The 21,678-nt window shown below is 47.0% G+C and overlaps 1 protein-coding gene across 4 annotated transcripts in view; it reads right to left on the bottom strand.

The window, feature by feature from the left end:
* Positions 1-21,678, bottom strand: part of ASAP1 (ArfGAP with SH3 domain, ankyrin repeat and PH domain 1) — a 195,468-nt gene that overhangs the window by 24,420 nt on the left and 149,370 nt on the right. For 2 of the 4 annotated variants that reach the window (XM_014544994.1, XM_005872787.2), the window contains exons 10-18: positions 21,000-21,075; positions 19,562-19,648; positions 14,658-14,666; positions 13,850-13,950; positions 12,702-12,771; positions 7,582-7,669; positions 6,357-6,405; positions 3,674-3,837; positions 1,424-1,557 (exon numbers count right to left, since the gene is read on the bottom strand). In XM_014544994.1, coding sequence (XP_014400480.1) covers positions 1,424-1,557; positions 3,674-3,837; positions 6,357-6,405; positions 7,582-7,669; positions 12,702-12,771; positions 13,850-13,950; positions 14,658-14,666; positions 19,562-19,648; positions 21,000-21,075 — 778 coding nt within the window. The remainder of the gene's footprint in view (positions 1-1,423; positions 1,558-3,673; positions 3,838-6,356; positions 6,406-7,581; positions 7,670-12,701; positions 12,772-13,849; positions 13,951-14,657; positions 14,667-19,561; positions 19,649-20,999; positions 21,076-21,678) is intronic. The other 2 variants (XM_014544995.1, XM_005872788.2) reach the window with 1 other exon arrangement.

Genomic DNA, 21,678 nt, shown 5'->3' with positions numbered 1-21,678 from the left:
CCCAGGACATGAGTGGGAGGCAATCAATTGACGTCTCTCTTTCTCTGCCTCCCTCCTGTCCTCTCCTCCCTCCTTCCTCCCTTCCACTCTATCCGAAGGCAACGAAAAAATATCCTCACGTGAAGATTAAAACAAACAAACAAAAAAGATGCGACAGGCAACTAATGAAGAAGCTCCACGCTTCTGGGTTCAAGAACCTTACAAAAAAATTTATCCTGAAGGTCCTTTGGTTGTTCAGATAATGTGAGAATCAATATAAAGTGTAAGAACGTTCATTACAGCCGTCTCTGGGGAAAGGCTTGAGCTCATCACGTGGCGAGTGTTTAGCATGTGGACTCTTCCTGTTCCCAGTTATCACCCTGGGCTTCATTAATCAAGTCAAGGAGATGGGGTGATGCCGTTTCCACACTCAAGGAGGAAGTTTCAGGTGTTGGCCCTGAGCCTCTCCCCTCCAGTCCTGAGTGATTGGGGCGCCGGTATCAGAATACTTCCTAAGTTCCCTGCTTCCTAAATCGAGGAGCTCCTACACCCAAAACAGACCCCATTGCTCACGGGGTGCTCAGACGACAGGGCTGCCAGCTGGGGGACTGACTCTGGGGTGCTGTGCACCGGACAAGCTTCTGAGGAGCTGGGCTTTCGGCTGTGGGGCCCAGGCTCGCTCAGGGTTTGCTCCAGGGCCTTGGGTCTGAGACGGAGCCTATGTCACGTCACACGCTTTCATTGTTAAAGACCAGTTAGTATAAATCCCAGGCCACCAGGTTCAAATTTTGCAAGACAGGGCTTCTGACCACAGGCATTCTGGGAGATGCCCAGGGGGCCTTCCCGACCGGATCTAGGTACAGGGGGGACCTGATAAGGCTCCAAATTTGGGTGAATCATGATGGGAAGGGTAGGTGATAAGCTCACACCTGCATAGTCCTTCCCTTACTACCTAACGAAGTCAAGGCTTAGGAGTGACTGGTTTTAGGACAGGAGCTAACAGGCTACTCACAATTCACGAGTACTTTTAGAAACAAACAGTAAAAACAGAAAAACTCTTAGGTCATTGTTTCGGATAACATGAGCCCCTAGGTAAAGCGAATGTGGGAGTTCAGCGCTTACCTCCCTTTGTGCTTTTTAGTGAGTCATGTAAGACTAACTCTGAAAGAAAAAACAGCTTTGAAAAAGCCCACCCAGGAAAGAGAGCCAGTAGCTGAACTAAGTATGGAAATGCCTGACTCACCAGCTCTTCGCACAGGAAACGGCAACAGTCAACATTACATACCACAAAATTCACATCTTAAATATCGATGCAAATTAAACAACATTCAGGAAGTAGAAGTCTATGTACTCACCAGAAACAGAAACCTCAAAGCAATATGCTAAATACATTCACGACAATAAACATATAAAGTTTTCTTCCAAAGTACAGGCCACTACTCACCAAGAGTTCAGAAGTTCCCAGTTTGTCTAGTTCCAAAGACTGAATGCGGGAAACATGGACCCCCATTTCCCTGTGGATGCCAGAACATTCTATGCAGGTCAGAATACCCAAGTTGGTTGAAAGCCAGGTGGGTTCTGTGGAGAGGATTGTGAGGACAGTGAACAAAGTATCTAACTGTAGTGTGCCAACTACAGAGGATGCTAAAACAACAGCGGTAAAACGTGAAAGAATTATGGGGGAAGATTTAAATGGAAGAAATAGATGCTTGCATTTGGCCGAGGGCCTATGATAAAAACCAATAGCTTGTTAGAGAGCAAAAAGTGTAATAAAACACGTTTTTAAAAAATTTCCTTTCAATACTGGATTGAAAACCACATGAAGTTCTTTATTCTTGTGAAGCGTGGGAAAGACTTCCATGAGCCTTAGAACACACCTGTAGGCCTGGTGGGGGCGCTCCCTCCGCACCTGCACCCGCCCCAACAGGGACGGCTGCAGACCTGCAGTCCAGCACAGGGACAGGCTCTGCAGCAAGCATGTCAAACTCACCGCCCGTGGGCCGCAGGTGGCCCACAATGAATATTTTTGCGCCCAGCCAATATAACAGTATGTAAGAAACATTTTAATAAAAATTTTATAACTTAACTTTTATAATATCCTGTTATACATCGTTGGTAATAACGAACTACAATGTTCGCTAATTACCGATTACTATAATCGTGTTGCATTCATTTCCCTTATGCGCCTTATGTGCAGGCGCACCATTTCTCTCCACTAACACTAGCAGCGACTATTTTAGCAGCCAATGGCCAAGTCATTAGTCTTGGACTGACTTGTTTGGTGTGTGCAACAGGAAATATTTCGCTTTCAGAGAAGAAGAGCATAGGTTTATTTGCGTTACGCTTATTAATTTGTGCAGTTATTCAGTGTCTGGTAAGTTAATGTTCAAGAAAAAATATTAATTTTTATTAAAATGTTCTATTATTTTATGTTAATGATGACTCATTTATTTCAGTCCGTTGTATTCAACATGTCTCTATCAAAATAAATCTATGTTTCTATGAAAATTGAAGCTTTTGTTTTTTTTGCGGCCACATACACTTAAACCGTGTTTATTTGGCCCGTGTTAGCCTTGGAGTTGACATGCCTGCTCTACAGGCATCTTTAACCCCGAGTCACACCTCCCATGAGCCCATCATTCGGTGACGGCCTGTCCACAAGTGCCTGTGGTAAGAGCTTAGGCTCTCAGAGACCTTAGGCCTCTGTTTCTACAACCGAAAGGCTCCAGAACAGCAGGAACACATATTTCTATTACCCGAACCTGCAGGGTCCTCCCTGTGGGCCAGCTTCCTTTCCATGGGTCAGTACCCGGGCATCTACACTCCTCTGCCATGTCCTCCACCAGTGAGTGCCTACCCCACACATCACGGGAGTGGCAGGAAACGAGTCGTGTCTCCGAGGGGCCTATGCCTTGCCGAACAGAGAAGCCCATTTTCACAGGTAAAACATCACGGGTTGTAATGTTTACGAGCTACAGGTTTGCACCCATGTTGTGACCCCTCCTAGATGTGTGACCTTAGGCAAGTCACTTGCCCTCTGAGCCCCCCATTTCCTCCTCTGTAAAATGGGGATAATATTAGCATCTTGCTCACAGAAGTTCTGTGAAGATTCAATAAGATACTATAAGCAAAACAACTAGCACGGTCCTTATGAAGCACTGAATAACAGTGAGCTACTGTCACCTTCTAGGTAACACAGATGCTATTTGGAAATAGAAGTTTCCAGGTTGGGAGGCTTCACTAGGCAGGAAGAAAAGTGATGTACCACGTGTCAGCCCCATCTACACGATTTCTTTAAGTCTTTGTAAGAACTGGGGTTTACGATCCCATTTTTAGGATGAGGAACTTGAAGATCAGAATAGTAAAGGGACTCGGCGTGAGGCTGTCCAGGCTGCGAGGGGCAGGCTGGCGATTCAAAGCCGGGATGATGGACTCCAGGTCCAGTGCTCCCCCATGCTGCCCATGGTGCCATTTAACTGGACCTCACTAGGAAAGGTAGCATTCTAGCTGGGGACCATATAGGGAGAGCAGGTGGGAGCTTTCTAGGTACAGCAAACAGCCCGGTCACTCACGCTGGGAACCCGTGTTGGGTGTGTCCGTACGGAGGCAAGGGTTTTAGATTCCTAGCTCATGAATCTTCCATAGGAAGAGGAAAAGGCGTTTAACAAGCCAGCTCTGCTTTGGGGACACAGACCTGAGGAGCCGCAGTCGCAGCAGACGTCGTTGCCAGGCAGCCGCTGGACGTCCTCGATGATGGCTTTGGTCAGGTCTTCGAGGCTGTTCTCGCCCGCGCTCTGCTCTCCACGGAAGGCCATGGTCAGGGCCTCCTCTTTGCTGTTTGTCAGCACTGATATCCACCTGTAGTCAGAACAGGGGAAGGAGACACTGTTTTCTCCTTACACTGCAACCAATCTGATTTTCACCAAGAATACCAAGAGACACTGCTCCCCCCTAACAATCAAGTAGGAAGAAAAGGAAAGGAATTAAACCTAAAGGAAAGAGAATGAAAGAATGGAAAGCAGCGAGTCAGAGAGAACGGCAGATGAGAGGACAGATGAGGGAGGCGGAGGTCTCTATCACCGAGGACCTGCAGGGACACCTGGACAGAACAGAGTGGACGTCAGAAGGAAGAGGACTCAGCGAGGGACCAGCCCAAGGTGAGGATGAGAAAGAACTGGTGATAGGAGGCAGGAAAGAGCTCAGCAAAAGGCATCAGTCCTCTGGAGGCCAACTCATGAGGCCCTTGACGTGGAAACAAACAGGATATTTCATTAGAAGTCGAGAAAATTTATGCTTAGGAGCCCTGGCTGCGTGGCTCAGGTGGTTAGAGCATCATCCCCATACACCACAGTTGTGGTTCGATCCCTGGTCAGGGCACATACAGGAATCAACCAATGAATGTGTAAATGGGTGGAACAGCCAATCGATGCTTCTTTCCCGCTGTCCCCCCTCTCTAAAATAAATAAATAAAAATTAGAAAAAAAAGAGAAAATTTATGCTATGAAAAAGGTATATTAATATGGAAACATGCTGGCATTTTAATATAAAACAAAAAGTGAAGGCTATTAAATGACATATACAGTATGATCACAGTATGTATTGAACAAAACACATTTGCCACCAACCTATGCATATGATAACCTAAATGCCCAACAACAGGGGCTGATTAAGGCCTGAAATAACCCAGCTACTGAAATTTAATTTTTTCTAATTTTTAATGACTTTGGGGAAATGCTCACAATATAATATTTTGTGAAATAAACAGGAAAAGCTGTTGCATGATATAACCCCAAATTTAAATGTATGTATGGATTATATATTTTTGTTTGGGGGAAAGATGGCTAGAAAGAAATTCATAAAATGTTAATACCGCTTGTGCCTGAGTGACCTTCTGTAGGAAAATGGAGAGATGGATTGCTTGACTCTGTGCCTTCCTGTAATTTTCCATCTATAGGGAGCTTGTATCACTTTCATGGATGAGGGAAAAGAGCCAAATTTATTTTTTTAAGAAGAAAAGAAAAAACATTTCCCAATCACAGTTTGTTCTCACTGACTGCAGAGTCAGGTAATATCTATTCTCACCCGAGAATACAGAGGTCCAGAACGGAGTCTGTATTTTTTTTTGGTGTCTTGTAGGATCGAATGGATATGAAACAAAGGACTATCTACAAAAGGTTTTGAATTAGTAATAGAGACAGCAATGGGAGGGAAGGAAAGGACAAACCAAACTACATGGAGTCCCTGAGGTGCAATTCATACCTTTGACTCCAGGTGGCGCTCACCTTAAGTTTGTTGTGAGAAATGCATTTGCACAGCTTTAGCTTTTCTACTGTGATGTGGAAAACTACACCTCAAAACCAACACTCTAGGGACGGGGTGTGGGGGGGGATGTCACTTAATACCTTTTAAATTAAACTGCATATTTTCTATCATTTTGTCTCAAGTTACAAACTACAAATTGATTTCTTAAAAATAGTTTAAGAGACCGGACTCAATAGGACCGGACACCACGTTATCTTTGGCACTGAGCTTACTGAAGTTTTCACTGGCTGCAGGGTCTCTGTTTTGCTTTCCTTAAGCCTTCTGATGTCCTGCCTATCTAGTATTACAAACACCTACTATGTGCCAAGTACTTAGAATTTTTTAAACGCAATCCTCCATCCCGCCTCCCAGGGCCTCCAACACCTTACACATGAGGTACGTGAAGCCCAGAGAGGCTAACCCACTTGCCCGGGTCCACAGTGGACTGGTGTCCGACTGGGACAAAGAACACTTCCAATGGCTCCCTTTCTCAGAGTTCCTTCCATTATGCCATTTTTGCCTCTTTATTCAAGAGCTTATGACAAGTAAGGAAATAAAGAAGTCTGTCATGAAAATCAGAAAATACCAATATAAAGGACAATGAATTCTCTGGAGGAACAATTCAAATTTGGTGAAATGGAAAGGCTGCATTTCAAAAGGGTGGAGAATCAAAACAGCTATTTCTGACAATTAAAGAAAAAAAACCTTTAGATTATTTTAGAGTAACAGGCATAAAAAATGCAAGAAAAAGAAGAATGCATGATTGTATTTTAACACTTTCAAAAGGGCAGAGCCGGGACCAGGGGTCAGGCCGGCCTGCCTCGAACACGCAGCTGCTCTTTCTACTGTCCCTGCCTCCTTCCTCGATGAGAAGTGAATTCTTTTTCAGTTTTACTTGACACTTTCCTCCGTGTAACTTGGAGGCGAATGAAGAACAGAGAGAGCGGCGTGGGCTGGCCCGGAGGGGAGAAGCTAGCGTGGGGAACCGCCAGGGGCGGTGCTGAGTCATAACGGAAATCCTTACGCATGTTGTACAGGACGGAGGCGCGTGGTGCCATTAGCTCAAAACTACTTACGCTACGTAATCCTGCTCATCTTCTGCCTGAAAGTGATACGTCCTATTATCTAAAATACAAAAGAGAAAAGAACGTGAAACCTTAGAAAGCAGAATACCTTCAGGTCTAATGTAAAATTTGCAAGTTCCTAAAAACAAACAAACAAAAACCCACAGTAAAAGTAGGGTTTTAAAATTATTTTGTTTTTACGCCACTTTGTTTTAGCAGTTTACACAGTTCATGTTGTCAATACTGTTCTTCTAAAGTGCCCAGGAATGCAATAAAATAACTGCCAATACCACGCCTATACCTGGCACTTAGGAAAAAGAAGTGGGAGGGGGGATGGTCCTACCCGCTCGAGCGGGTTCCAGAGACAGCTGCAGAGTGCCAGCTGCCAAGGCAGTATTTTACTTTTCATTCTCAACTTGCCTTTTATTGTGTTTCCTTTAAAAAAAGACTTTCCTTTTTGGAAATAGTTCCTAACTTGCAGGGCAGCTCTGACAGCAGGGCTCAGTCAAAAAGCTGCCCCGCTGGGCTGCTCTCTGCGAGGATCAGCTTCAAGAAAGAAGGCCTGACCTTGCTCGACGGTCACCTTCAGGCCGCTGCCCAGGGAAGGAGGGAGTGGCCTAACTTCGATAGTCTGGGCAGGTGTATATAAGGGAAGCTCTTGCTTAAAATTCAGAATCCGCTAGAATGCTTCAACACAGTCAGGTCAAACTAACCTTCACTTAACTAGCCAGCCACGCACTATGTGGCCGCTCCAGGCTAGGCATTCACACCCCCGTCTCCTGGAGACGGTGTTTATGCCCAAGAACACACTATGGGCAGTAGAGCCCAAGAGTCTCAACTGAATCTCTGCTTTAATGCTGTGTGACCTTGTATAAGTAACTGAACCTCTCTGAGCCTGTTTTCTGTCAAACAGGACACCAATGGGGCTTTTGTGAGGATTGGCAATAACATATATAAAACACCCAGCACACACTGGATGTTCAGTAACTGGTCAATAACCTACAGGTTCTGAAATGGAGAGGTCTAGGCTTTTTGAAGTCATCTTATAAATCTAACTTCTCACTAATAACCCAAGAAACCTCTTGGTCATAAAATCAGAGGGGCTCCGAACTTCAATAGGTGCTCCAGAATCCAGCTCAGGTGCCCTGCCAAGAGCCTCGCACACACCAGTCCTTGGGAATGGAAATGGGCAACATCAGGATCCACAGTAACTGACCCGCAGAGAAGAGGGACTCACGTGAAATCAGGTCAAAAGACTTCTTGTCCTCGGCGTTCGGCTTCACCTGGCAGGTGAGAAGGTTCAGCTTGGCTGGCTGCCTGTTAGCCTGGAACAGAGAAAACGGAGTCGTTACCTGCTGCACCTTCCCCCCCGCCTGCCAGGCCAGTGCCCTGCGGGGCAAGCATGCGGTTTCAGGCAGCAAATTTGATAAAAGTCTTTCCCCCCCGCTTCAGTTTGTTGTTCCACTTATTTCTGCATCCATTGGCTGATTCTTGCATGTACCCCGAGTGAGGAGTGAACCCGCAGCCTCGGCACACTGGGCCGATGCTCTAACCAACTGATACTTGGCCAGGGCCAAATGTGATAGTCTTATTTGGACAATCAGGATTCTGAATCTCATTAAAAAAGAAAAAAATTTTGGTGGTCTACTAAATGTCTGTTAGCTGTACATAAATACTATATTGGTGATTAATCAGAATGGAACCAGGAAAATCCACCTTTAAATGAGGAGTGGGCACGGCCCATGGAAATGTACCTTTCTGGACCCCACGCACATCCAGGCCAAAGAGTCGGCATTTCCAATACTGCATCCTGCTGTGAAATGTAGTGGAGTACATCTCATTCATTCATTCATTCATTCACTCATTCATTCAGAATGGCCCCAGTCAACAATCACCCCAACCTGGTGTCCCAGATATCCACAAGTTTTGGTTGCAATGTGAAATGTACAGAACTTCTCTCAAGTACAAGGACAACTACCACCCTCGAGACACAGCTCAGTGAGCCCCCACATCTGAAGACAGAAAATGTAGCCAGGATTTCACATCACAGATTTATCAGCACATCTCTTGGTCACACGTATAATTTACACAGACCCTGTGGTGTGTGCACAGCCACGTTAATTTAGGCTTTGCCTACGTGGAGCCTTGCCACGCAATCATTCTGGTCAACACTTGTTCTTGACCTCCCGCCTGCAAATGTTCAAGGTCACACGCTGGCCAATGTAGCCTGTCTGCTTCCTGCAGGAGCTGACCACGGACTGAAGCGTCTGAGTGCCCGGGCTGGGCGTGACCGGAAGCCCACTGGCACTCATGATTCTCAAAATCCCCACGCCAGCAACTTTTCCACCCAAGCACCCCAAGTTTTTAGAAAAAACAGAGGGCGGGGAGGTAGGGAGACGTCACAATGTGACCAAGTGAAGCCCTGAACCACAGAGACGGCGTGTGTTTGAGACGATTTCAGTGACACGCATCAGTTCTCAGTCTCAGCGATGAGCAACGGACACTTCACCTCCTGTCCACCTTCTTGTGCTCTCTGGACAGTTTTCGAGATCTTCCTTCTCTGGGGTTTCAATGAGATTCGACACAGAAAACAAGCCCCTTGTCCTGTGCCCATCGGCTCCAAAGCCAGCTGTCTGGGCGGAAGTGAGAACCAAGGGATTTCAGGTTCCTCACACGTGCGTCTGACGTAGACATGGAAACCAGGAGAGCCCTGTCACGGAGTGTCGCCTGAGAGGACACACCCTGGATGCCAGATCCCGAAGGAGGAGACGGGCCATGGGACTGCCGCTCTGCTTAGAACAGACCTGGAGTCTGGGCTGCCAGCGGCCTCAGACTCCTCACCAGTGGCTGACCCACACCCAGGCCCGGCCGCTGTAAAAGGAGCTGTCGGTCCTGCAGCGCGTCTGTTTGGATTCCCAGGTGGACGACAGGGCACCCGATGCCCTGAGAAGGCAGCCATCCCAGGGAACGGGCTCTCTGGGGAATGCTATGCTCCAGTTTGGCATCCACGTGTCAAGGAGGACGTGGAAAAGCTTAGGGAAGACCGAGAGATGATTAAAGGACTGGCAAATGGGAACTTTGAAGATGGGTAAAGGCACTATTTAGTCCAGAGGAAAGATGGCGAGGGAGCGACTTAATCACCATCTTCCAGCCCATGGGGCTGTTCTGGGCAGGTTGGCAGCTGTTTTCCATCTGCTCAGACCAAGAAGAAAGGCACTCGACCTGCAGGCGGAGGTCGGAGCCAGACGCAAGGAAGGACTTCCAAGCTTAGGCTGATGAAGCATAATAAGAGGTTTCAAGTTTCTGAACTGAAGGAGAAATCTCTTTGAAAAACCTAAGGATTTTCTAGACACATTCACCTCTGAATGTGGCAGAGGGTTAACTAGACGGTTTCTTTTTTGTCCCAAATCCAGGTTACTCCAGTGTTTCTGAACAACCTTACCGAAAGATACAACCAATACAGACAGAAAGCTTAAAGAAAAAGGAAAAAATACTCCAGTTCAGTATTCATTCATTCAGGGGGTTCACACAGCACCACTGATCTCTACACACAGACTCCCTCACAGCACAGGGCCCGAAAGCCTTGAGGATAAGGGCTTGATACGGTTTGAGCCATTTCATGATTGGATTCCCAAGGGATGGACTTTGCCGCCTCCACATGAACTTCAGGGACACAGACACAGCCTGCCTAAGCACAGTGCTTGTTCTCCCCCAGGACAGCTGACAAATGACCATCACCCCAAGTGTGACTTTGAGGAGCCAAAAAAAAAAAATCCCACACAATTTCTGACAATCCGAGCAGCCGGCACAGCCAGTGCCGAGCTGGGAATATGAGAAAGTGGAGTGGGTGCTCGACCTGCGTCCCTGGACCAAGGCACCAGGAGGCTCAGGGGTTGTTACTCCCGTAATAACAGTCATTCCAGATCTGTATAACTTTCCAGAATTTCAAAGCCCGTTCTCGGGGTCCAGCACTAATTTGTAGGCATATTGATTAAAGCCGGCATAACCTCTCCTGCTGGCTCAGCAGGCGGAGAACAGAGTGAGGCTACAATGACTCGCCCTGGGATTCATCAGAAACAGTTCAGATGAAACAGGAAAGAAAAAAGAACGAGAAGAACGAGGAAACATTTGCCAAGATCTTCCTAAAAACCTCTGCATGTGACCTCCAGGCTCCTGAAACTTCAGCTGAGGCCACTTACTCTGCTGCTCCCCCTGCTGGGCAGGAGGGGCACTGGCCTCCCTCCCTCCTGGGTCACGCTCTGCCTGTTTGCCTCCACCTCCTGCTCCCTTCCTCCAGGTGGCTCAGACTTTGAATGTCCTGAGTGTTTCCTGGCCTGACCAGCCTCCCCTCCTGTCCTGCTGCACGACCTTCCTGGCTCTTATTACCCCGTATTTGCTTCTTGTCTTTCTTCCCACTAAAAGCACACATTTCTCTGTTTTGTTCACTAAACCGTGCCCGGCATACAGCAGGCACTCAATAAATATTTCTCGAAGGAATGCATTCCAGGGGCCTTACATATACGACCTGCGAGAGAAGTCTTTTCAGTTTCTTTCACTAATTCCAATGAAGAGAGGGGGCGGAGAGGTTAACCAACGTTCCCACAACCTCCCAGGAAGGAGACGGCAGAGCCTGAGCCTGAACCAGGTTTGAGGGGCCCAAAGCCCCATCCCTCCTCCGGCTTCAGGGCAGGCCCGGGAAGCCAGCCACACGCTGTCCCTGGAACAGCGGGGGCCAGGCACGTGGGAACATCTCCTTCTGAGAGGAGTGAGGGTTAGAAACAGAGCAAGGGTTAAAAATATATCATATTTTAATATATTCTCTGGTCATCTGATTTCCCCTCATTTACTTTCATAATTGATGAAAAGAGAAATTTTAGTAGGCTATTTGAAAACCCCACCCACTCATTCATTTGATAAGATAGCTATTAAGCCTCTGCCCATTCTAAGCACGCCTGGAAAACATGTGGTCCACGCCAGCAAGCAGCTACGGGAAACAGCTGACCACGGACCCAGGACATGCTGGGCCTGATCAGGCTCGAGTGCATTTTAATAAGTGGTATTTTCTTTCCTCCTCAAACAGCGGGAAATCGGAACGCGGCTGTGAATACTGAAAACCTGCTGATGGACTACAGGCTCGCCGCTCACTTCTACTGTTCTGTGGGCAATGAACTGGTGGGCATCGCCTGGCACAGGATGCTGGCGCGCACCCATGAGCCTTCTCTCCACCTGCAGGGGCCTTTGTCACGACCTCGGTACTCTGCCATTTCCATTCCCGCTTGATACATCTTCCATTATGGTTTTTAAAAATTAAAAAATAATTTCTTGCTAATTTTAAGGAGCAAAATTGTGATTCCTGGTCTCACTGTGGATGGCTTTGACTACCACCAAGAGGGAACCTTTTTGACAAGCGTACGGATTTTGTCGAGACCGGACTTTTAGTTGGAAATGGGGGACGCGAAACAAAAACAAAAATTCTAGACAGATTATAGACATCAACTGTAAGGATGCAATGTGTATGTGTATACGCTGACAATCTGAAGATAAACAGAATATAAGTGATAATAGCTTAGCTATTTTCCACTTTCTATTAAATTGCCTTTGTTACTAAAAAATGGGGAGTCATGATTGAGGCAATTTTATTATTCACGGTTTTATTTATAGACCCTTTAACATAATGGTGGGCTTTCTGAGTAATTTAAATAAACAGTAACAATGAAAAAAACTGGACATATTTTATATGTGTTGTTTCACTTCCTACATTACCTTTTCATGCAAAGAACATCCCCTGCCATTTTTGTAATTCAGAAAAGTAGGTTTTCGCAACAACCAGTATATTTCCCACAATAACAGATTATCAACTAAGAGAAGACCTGATTTGGTTTGGGAGAACAGATAAAAAGTCCTGGTGGAGGCCTGGCTGGTTTGGCTCAGTGGTTTGAGCATCAGCCCGAGGACCAAAGGGTCTCGGGTTTGATTCCCGGTCAAGGGCATGTAGCTTGGTTTCAGGTTCATCCTGGGTCCCTGTTGGGGGACATGTGGGAGGCAACCAATCCACGTGTCTCTCTCACATCGATGTTTCCCTCTCTCTGCCTCTCCCCCTCCCTTCCACTCTCTCTAAAAATTAATGGGAAAAATATCCTCAGGTGAGGATTAACAAACAAATAAAGGCCTGGTGGAGTGACAACACAGCAGGGCCGACACCGCAGGACAAGGCAATATCCCACACTATCTGACCCGCCTCCACACGTAAACGTGCCTGGGGAACATTCTGGCGCCGTGACAGCACGTGTTTGCCAGTTTCTAGTCCACGCGGCCCAAAGGCAGAGCCGGCGAGCGTGCGATCGCAGACACACTTACTGTGGCGTGGGAGATGGTCAGCATGCCGTTCTTGACCGCGCACTTCCTCCTCTGCCACACTTTTCGGATCCTGCAGAGCCAGGCAGATAAGCTGGTTTAGGGTCTGTTCACTCGGGGACATGTGGTCACACAGCGTCATACGTAACCATCATTACAGCACAGAACCACCCGAGCCACACCAACCACAACGCTTTGGCTGCCCCTCACTCTCCCAGGGGGAAGGGACTCGGGAGGACGCCTGCCCAGGAGGCTCAAGACAGCACTGGTTCTGGTCTGAGAGCGGGAGGAACGGAAGCCCCACGGGCACTTTCATTCAGAGCATTCTGTACGAGTTTAGAAGAAGGAAGTGTGTATGTACTCACATGTATGTGACTTGTGTAGGTTTCTAAGGCATATCGCTGATTGAAAAATGCAAGCTGTTTTAAGATAATTCAGGTATGATCCTGTATTGTTTACAAATAAAAACCTCGCCCAGGAGGTCACAGTTTTGATTCCCAGTCAGGGCACATGCCCAGGTTGTGGACTCGATCCCGTGTGGGGTGTGCAGGAAGCAGCTGAGCAATGATTCTCCCTCAGCATTGATGTTTCTATCGCTCTCTCCCTCAAAAACACTTCAGACTCTCTGGGTAAAGAAATATGTGTATGAACACACAGAAGAGAGCCTGGAGGGCCTCCCAGAGCAGACAGGAGACTCCTCCCCTAGAGCGGGACAGCAGAGATGGCAAGAAATGTATTGTTTCTCGTTAGAAATGGAAGGGGCTGCTGCTAAGCGGGCTGTGATGGAAGAGGGAAGATCAGAGTCAAGGCTGACGCCCAAGGTTGGGGTCTGGGCGGTCAGGTGGGCACCCCAGGCAGAGAAACTGCAAGGAATAAAAGCAGGGAGTGGGGTGGGTGGGGGATCAAGAAGTCAGACCACCTGCTTGCTGCACGTCCTCCTCGGTTCCTGCCTTCCTAACATTGCGCGTCACAAGTCTCAGGTGCCACACAGAGACAGCGAACAGTCACTGCTTCCTCAAGCAGCAGGCTCATCTGGGACTCACTGTAAGTGTCTTTCCCCCGTGGGAGGCGGGCAGAGCCCGTGGGTAATCTGACCTGACGCTCGGGAAGGGAGCTGAGGCACCCAGGGCACGAGGAGGGGCTGTACGTACCCGTCACTCTTCTTCAGCAGGTACCCCTTCTTCTCGCTGCCATACTCCTTGTTGCCCTGGAGCTGGTGCATGCTGTACCCCCCCTGGCGGCTCTGGGAATCCTAGGAGAGACGAGTCACAGGTGAGTCACACGCTGGAGACGCCTCTCAGGTCCCTGCCTCTGCTCTGCCACTGAGCCTCGGCCCGTGGGCGGCCAGGTCCTTGCCTTTATTTTACAGGAGGAAGCCGGGCAGTCACAAGCAAGTTCAAGGCGGAGCTGGGGCCTGGGGTCCGGGCCTCCTAGCGCCAGTTCAGATCCCAGCTCGGCTTCAAACATGCGGGGGACTATTCTATGGCTACCCCAGTTCACACCGGCAGCCAGGCAGGCACGCGGAGGACCGCAAATCCAATCCCATGCAACCGGAAGGTGAGTGCTCTTCCCTGGGGGTACCTTTCGTCCCTGCGCACGCTCTGCGGGGTGTGGAACACCCACGATAAGAAGTGAGTAAGGTAGTAAGAACTGTTATAAAGTTCTTGCTCTGTAACTAACTAGTGCTCTGCAAAATATACCCACAACCACGCTTTTAATGAAAAAAAAAATGAAAAAGATTCTATTGCAGTGACAAGTGTATTGTGTAATTGAAAGGGTGACAAGGGTCGAGGAAAACATGGATGCCACCGAGCTTGACTTAATGTTGGGGCGCCATTGAGCTGGGGAGCGTGACTGGGAAAATGCAGGGAGTAATCTAACGTGGAACTAACTGTACAATGAGAAACAGGTTGCAAACAGAAATAGGACAACACATTCTCACAAACAGCGGTGACTTACTCTCCTAGACTTCGATCAGGAAGGGCAAGAGCAACAGAGAAAAAAGGCAGAACATTTGAAAATATAGTTAATTTCATTGACAGTCTTATCACTCATAATTTAAGCACTTTTTATAACATACAGAGAAAATATTATAAAGGTGACACTAGAACAAACTCATATACACGCATCTTTAGAACCATGATAAACTTTGGCACAATAAAGTATCTATATTAATTACATTTTATTTTAGGTCATTTGAGTGAGAACAGAAAAAAGGCAAAATGGAGAAACAGGAGGTACACATTCCCAAGATGACACGGTTGACAAACCTCAAAGTGTGTGCACAGAGAATCAGCACCCCAGTGAGACCCAGTGGGAATTACTTAGGAAATCTAAAAAGAGCCACAGCTCAGTTGGTTGGAGCGCTGTCCGGAGCACCAAAGGGTCCCTCCGGGCTTGATTCCCAGTCAGGGCACATACCCAGGTTTCAGGGTCGATCTCCGGTCGGGGTGCGTATGGAAGGCAACCGAATGATGTTTCTCTCCCACATCGATGTTTCTCCCCCTCTCTCTAGGATCAATCAGAAACATAATCTTGGGTGAGGATTAAAAAAAGAAAAGCCACAACAAATTTCAGAAGGATTCTTTTTGTTTTGCTTTTCCGAGTGAAGAGAACTTAATATATCCAGTCCCTAAGGAAGCCCGGACAAGGGATGGAGAGGAGGGGGAAGCTCCGTGAGCCTCTGTGCGTACTGATGGCTGGTGCACAGCAGGCCTGAGGGCAGGAGCCGCTTTCTGGCCTCAGTGAGGACAGCGCTCCTTTAAGGCTGTTCTACATGTGACGAGTTCTGTGCTCAGAAGTGCGTCCCGAACCCCTACAGCCGGGCACCGTGCAGGCCCTGAGGACACTGACCGGGACACAGCCCAGCCCGTCTCTGAGGCGGGGACTCACTCTCCACTCACTGTGCTCTCCCGAGCGAGGCCACGAGGCTGACTGCGCCTTTCTAGGCAGCTGAGTCTACTAAACAGGTTGCAAACTCCAGTCATTCTCTTAACCCGAGTCACTTCTTTGTCTTTAACCGGCCCGATCCCCTGCAGCGAGCCTCACCAGGGCCCAGAGCCTGGGACTCCATGGGACTTGGCTGGTGCTGGCCTCCCTGACAGGCGTGCCCAGGCCTCTGGCTGGAGAGCTGACCAAGGGACAGCAGAGAGCAGCCTGCCTCTACAGCGCCCCTAGTGACAGTCCCGGGAACCACAGTAGGGACACAATTAGGATGGAGAATGGATGGGGCTGGAGAGGGTGGGGGTGTGGGACAAAACACGAGGCCAGCTACTGCAATCCACAGAACTGGCTGCCTGAACCTGACGAAACCGTCAAAATCGCTCCGCTGTGGGTTTGGACTCGGGGATTTTCGCCATCTCTCTGCCTCCAGAACATGAAGCACAAAATCGAAACTCTCCTTGGATCCCAATTCTTATTAAAAGTTGGCACCCTTTCACCAAACTGCACTTCTCTGTGTCTGCCCACATAATTCCTGCTCTGTCAGGATTTAAAATTATGATTTTTCATTTGCATTTAAAAATTATGTCTCTCCAAGCTCAGTCCATTTGCTAACCTTTAAAATAAGTCCTATGCTTAAAAAATGAAAGCGCTTACATATTTAACAAGAATTTAGATGCTGATAACTTAGGAAAACTACTACATCCTGTAAATGTGCCATTAAGACTTCCCTTACTTATAATTATTACAAGCCTAAATACACTCTAGATTCTGGACAACAAACATATCACATGGGCCTTGCTTCACATTAGACAAAGATGCTTTTAAAGGTAAAGGAAGTGGCTGAACTCTAGGCTTTGACCTCAGAACATTATTCCATTAACCCAAACAGGGAAGAAGCAATATATTTCAGAAGTCTAGCATGAAGCAATCCCTAATTAACTGCTAATGAGTTTTATGGCTTAAGAAAGTCATACAAACGATGCTTTCTGCACTTTGAGAAATAATGGTCATTCAGCTTGCGTAGCAGGGCACACCAGATACATGAAAAGAGGGTTTTCTTTTCTGAGAAAGAAAACCTTGGAGAACTGTTAACACTAAATGAAAACAAAGAAAACAAAATTGAGGGAATGAAGTAGGTGCTGAATCCTTTGCCAGCATAATAAAAATCAACATGTATTCAGGAAAGAAAATGCAAATGAAAAAAAAATCATTCAGGCAAAATGAAACAAAACTAAAAACAATGAATTTAAAATAAAACCTTGGGGAAATTGCATGAGGTGAGCCAAGAAATGTAAGCAGTAGAATAAAACACGGTATCATTTTTTAGTTCAATTTCCCATTCTCTGTTAGCAGCACAGATGACCTGACTTTATTAGAAAACCTTTGGATACATTATTAAGGAGAAAAATCTCCAGTCTTTTTAAACTGCAAGCAATTACACACTCATTGGTTTAATGGGGTCCTAAGAGTTTCTGGCACCCGATCTGAGGACAGACCTCTGTTAGGGGAGCTTCATCTCTACTGTATGAATGGGGCGGGCACAGGCGTCCTTCTGTCTCCGTGTACTAAATATTTACCGAGCAGCTTTGGTGCCCGGCAGTGTGCCAGGTGCTGTGAGGACAGATGAGCCAAGCCCAGGATCTGTCAGACACCTGCAAACCCCAGGACGGTGCGCTATCGAGAGGGGCTCACACAAAGCTGGGGGTTTGGGGGTGATTTATGGACATCATCTTCAAAAATAAAACATTTTCATCTCAAAAAATACTCATGTAGCAAACAGTTCTTCGGGGAGGTTGCGCTACTATAAAAGCTTAAGATGCCTAATTCCATAGGACATCTGCCACCAGTCATTAGAGAATTTTATTTTCACGAGAAAAAAAAAAATGAGTCTACCCCAAATCTGGGAGTCCTAGTTACAACGCAAGTTCTTGAGGCTTCCTTTAATTGAGTGGAGTTCGGGCCTGGTGGTGGGGTGAGGCTGCTTAGTGATTTCTTGGGCCTTACTTTCTCGGGCCAGTCTTTAGATGACTTTATACCTTCTGGAACCGGAGAACTAGGGTGAGAAATCTCTGGCCGAAAATCTCCTTTCATGTTTAACGGAAATCATTAAAAATCACTACCTTCTTAACATAGCTTGCAACGAGAGATGATAAACAGCATGAGAATGGACTAGGCATGCTGTGAGAGATCAATTTTACTTGTAAAATACTCTGGACACGGTGCTAATGAAAACTCATCATTGAGCGATTTGGCACGAAGTTAAAATCAATCAAGCCGTGTGTGTGCATTTCCGCATGTACACACTCCTTTGGCTTGTACTGGTATGCAACTTTTCCTTTAGTTATTAGCATGAGCAGAATACACCGGTCTCTATGCACAACCAAGAGCCTACAATAGCTTCTTTTCTTTTTCAAGAAAGCTTCCATATGTAGGAAGTAATCCGTGTGGCAAAAGGAAGTGGTTAAGTACGTACCAGTCAGTACAAAACCTTGCAGATTTCTCTAGACAGAGATCTACCTCTTCCCCCCACAATCTGGATCTTTCTATTGCTCTTATGCTGAGCGATCGCACCCTCAAGGAGGCCTGCGAGGCCGGTGCAGGTGCTGGCCGAGGCTCTGCATGATGTGAGCGCACAGCACACGTCACCCTGGCACTGACACCTGTCCACAGGTGAGCAGGGGCCCAGTGTTAAAGGGCTATGGCCTCCTCTCACTTCACAACACCCAGCGAATGTAAAAACTGGAGGCAGAAGCAGCGAGGGCTCCAGTGGCCCAGTGAAGCACCTTCAGGACTGGTGCGCGGGACCAGGGGTGCTGGGCAGGCTTCCCATGCTCTAGGGGGCTCACTCTGTTTTGTTTGGACTCATGAACACCTTTCAGAAATTTCAGGAGATGACAAATAGTTGGCCATTGTGAGATAATATCATAAGGAATTAAAAATATTAAAATACTATATTTTGTAATTATTAAATATTGCATTGAAGAGATCACACTTAAATTCAATGCGTAATAATTTCACGATCCAAACAGGCACGTTTCTACCTTCTCCATGTGGCAACTGGGGCTATTTCACTTACTCTCAGCTCGAAGCCTGTCCCCTCCAGTGTGCATCCCGGGTTTTCTGCCCAGAAACAGCATCTCATGCCTCCACCCACCTTATCCCAAACGTCGCCCACTAACCCTGCCAGGCAGTTTTGCATCTCTGCAGCTTCCTCTCGCTGGCATCTCTCCTACAGTATCCACGCCACTTTAGGTACAACTCCTTGTTCACACGGCTGACACTCTCTGCTTTCTACCAGATGATGACCCCCTTAACGGACAGGACTAATGCTTACTGCCTAGCACAGCTGCTGGCACACTGTAGGTACTAATTAAACTTTTGCACAACAAATGAACAAATACGATTTATGATTAAGGATCTGAGCAGTCATCTAACAGCTACCATGCTCCGTATACTCCACACCTCAGTATCCAAAGACTCTCACCTCCTTTTTCCTAAGTGAGGGGCACAACTTCTATAGGGCTGTGCCTCAGACTGTTTCTCTATTCCCCCGCCCCACCTGCGGCTGCCCGGAAAGAGAGACGAGCTAAGGAGCACAGGGGTGTGCGCTGCCCTGCCTCTCCCTCCGCAGTCGGCGAAGACACACGCCTGAAACACACATCTGCAAAGCCAGGACAGAAAGCCGAGCCATGGAGAGGTAGGCCGGGGCTCAGGACACCTTTTCCGTAGGAGGGAAGGGAAATGAAACACGGCTTCTAGCCTGGGCAGTGCAGTAGGTACACACGTGTCTGGTGTCTCCCCTGTCCCACCCCACCCTGGCAGGAAGCTGTCAGCACCCCCGTTGCAGGTTGGGAGGCACCCACACCTCACCAGGAGCCCCGCCTGCCCGGCCTGCCCTGCTGGAGACACTGAGCACCTACTTCTTTCTGATCGAGCTGAAGAGAGGATTTTATTAAGTCTCGGAGGGCAGTGAGCTGTTTCTTTTCTTCATCCTGGGTCTGTTTTATCTACAAGAGAAAAAAATTACTTCTGTCACTTATCTATTATATGTTTATGAACAGCGTTTCATTCACCCCGATATAACACATCGAACTACTCAATGATATAGCCGATTTTCTTACTCAAATCCTTCACATGGTCTCATTTTTTATATAAGGGGCACAATTTTCTCATCTTATGAAGGTTCCAGTGGGTTTTGAAATGAGTGAATAATGCAACATGCTTTCTTATTAAATAATACCTCTAGGCTAGATAATTAAAGTTCCACTTTAAACAAAGTTAAGAAATAACATGGAGTCATTTGCTTCTGGTTTTTCCAAAGGCGGTAGTGATACCACGAAGACCTTGAAGGCCCAGAAGAGAACCGGGGACCGAAGACCAAACCCATGGGCCCACGCCCATGCGAGGGCACAGAGCCCTACCCGAGGGCAAAGGCTGGCTGCTTTGTAAACACGGGAACCTGATCACAACCAGAACCACGTTCGCTAAAAGAAAAGCAGGACAAGTACACAGCTATATACTTTCTAAAGTTATACAAAGACACACGGTATTATCTGTAACGCTAAAAACCTCATTGCAACATATGTAGTTGCACTCATAAAACATATACTTTCAATGCGATTCATTGCCAAGTGGTTTATGGGAATAAAGGTTGACATTTTTAAAAAAATATATATTTTATTGATTTTTTACAGAGAGGAAGGGAGAGAGATAGAGAGTTAGAAACATCGATGAGAGAGAAACATCGATCAGCTGCCTCCTGCACATCTCCTACTGGGGATATGCCCGCAACCAAGGTACATGCCCTTGACCGGAATCGAACCTGGGACCTTTCAGTCCGCAGGCCGACGCTCTATCCACTGAGCCAAACCGGTTTCGGCAAAGGTTGACATTTATACATATGCATTTAGTATTTTTCCTCAAAGAAGTTTTCCTTTTGCTTTTGCTATTGTAAAAGCAAAACCTAAATATGAGAAAAAAAGAGAGAAAATATAAAGCAAGCAAGCCCCCCAAATTCATAAACTTGCCTACTCAGAGGCAGTCCATTTTATCCTTTCACAACCAAAACATTCCTTTTGCGATTGCTGATGGAAGGGCACCGTGATGTTACTGAACCCTGAACAGAGAGCATCTAAAAGCAACCGTTAGACTCTCCTCCCCGCTCCTCCCATGCTCCCCTAACACACTCTGGAACATTCCATCACTGACGTCTGAGTCAAACTGAAGGTTTATCTGTCTTTATTGGACTCATCACTTAACTGGCCTTCTTGTCTTTAATACTCTTCTAATACAGATTTCACATTTCCTGATACTTATCTACAGGGCAAGTTAAACGCATGTATTTTATAAAGAACTTACATTATATAAGTCAGCAGCCAGTTTTTCAATGTACTGTTTCAATTTGTCAGCCGTTTTCAAGCCATCTTGAAAGAAACTACAATGGAAAACATCAGAGACTTACCCGCAGTACAAAAATGAAATGAACCATAATTACCTAAAAAATCCAAAAATACAATTTACCCTCTTACCATGCATCTACACAAAACACAGATAAAACGGATTTCAGTGTTTGTAAAAGATGTGCCAACAAACACGCCTGGGCGCTACTGACACATGCCAGCAGACATCACACAGACAATGCACTGCGGTCGCTGTCCACACAGTGGCCTCACACTGTCACCACACACGGAACAGCTCCCCTGGTTGTGCCTTATTTGAGCTCAAAAGAGAGAAGAGGACACACTAACTAGTGGGGTGTCATGGACCCTAACTGGACACTCTAAGGAGAGATGGATGGGACTAGAAATAGAGGCTGGAGGAAAGTCAGTTCCCACATGTCCCGAGTCCCCACACGCACGTGAGGCACGGGATGTGGGGTCAGGGCACCGATGACCTGGAAGGCTTTATCCTACCACGGACATAAGAGGTGCCTTACTGCACCCTGAGGGGTAGCAAGCCTGGCATGGCTGAGCCCTGACCACACGCCCAGCACACTTGGCACTTCACATAAACTGTGTGTTTTTTTGAAAAAATAATA

Source organism: Myotis brandtii, unplaced genomic scaffold, assembly GCF_000412655.1.
Source record: "Myotis brandtii unplaced genomic scaffold, ASM41265v1 scaffold390, whole genome shotgun sequence".
In the NCBI taxonomy this organism is placed as follows: domain Eukaryota; kingdom Metazoa; phylum Chordata; class Mammalia; order Chiroptera; family Vespertilionidae; genus Myotis; species Myotis brandtii.
Note: the sequence above shows the minus strand (reverse complement) of the source record. Positions and strands in the feature narration are given on the sequence as shown.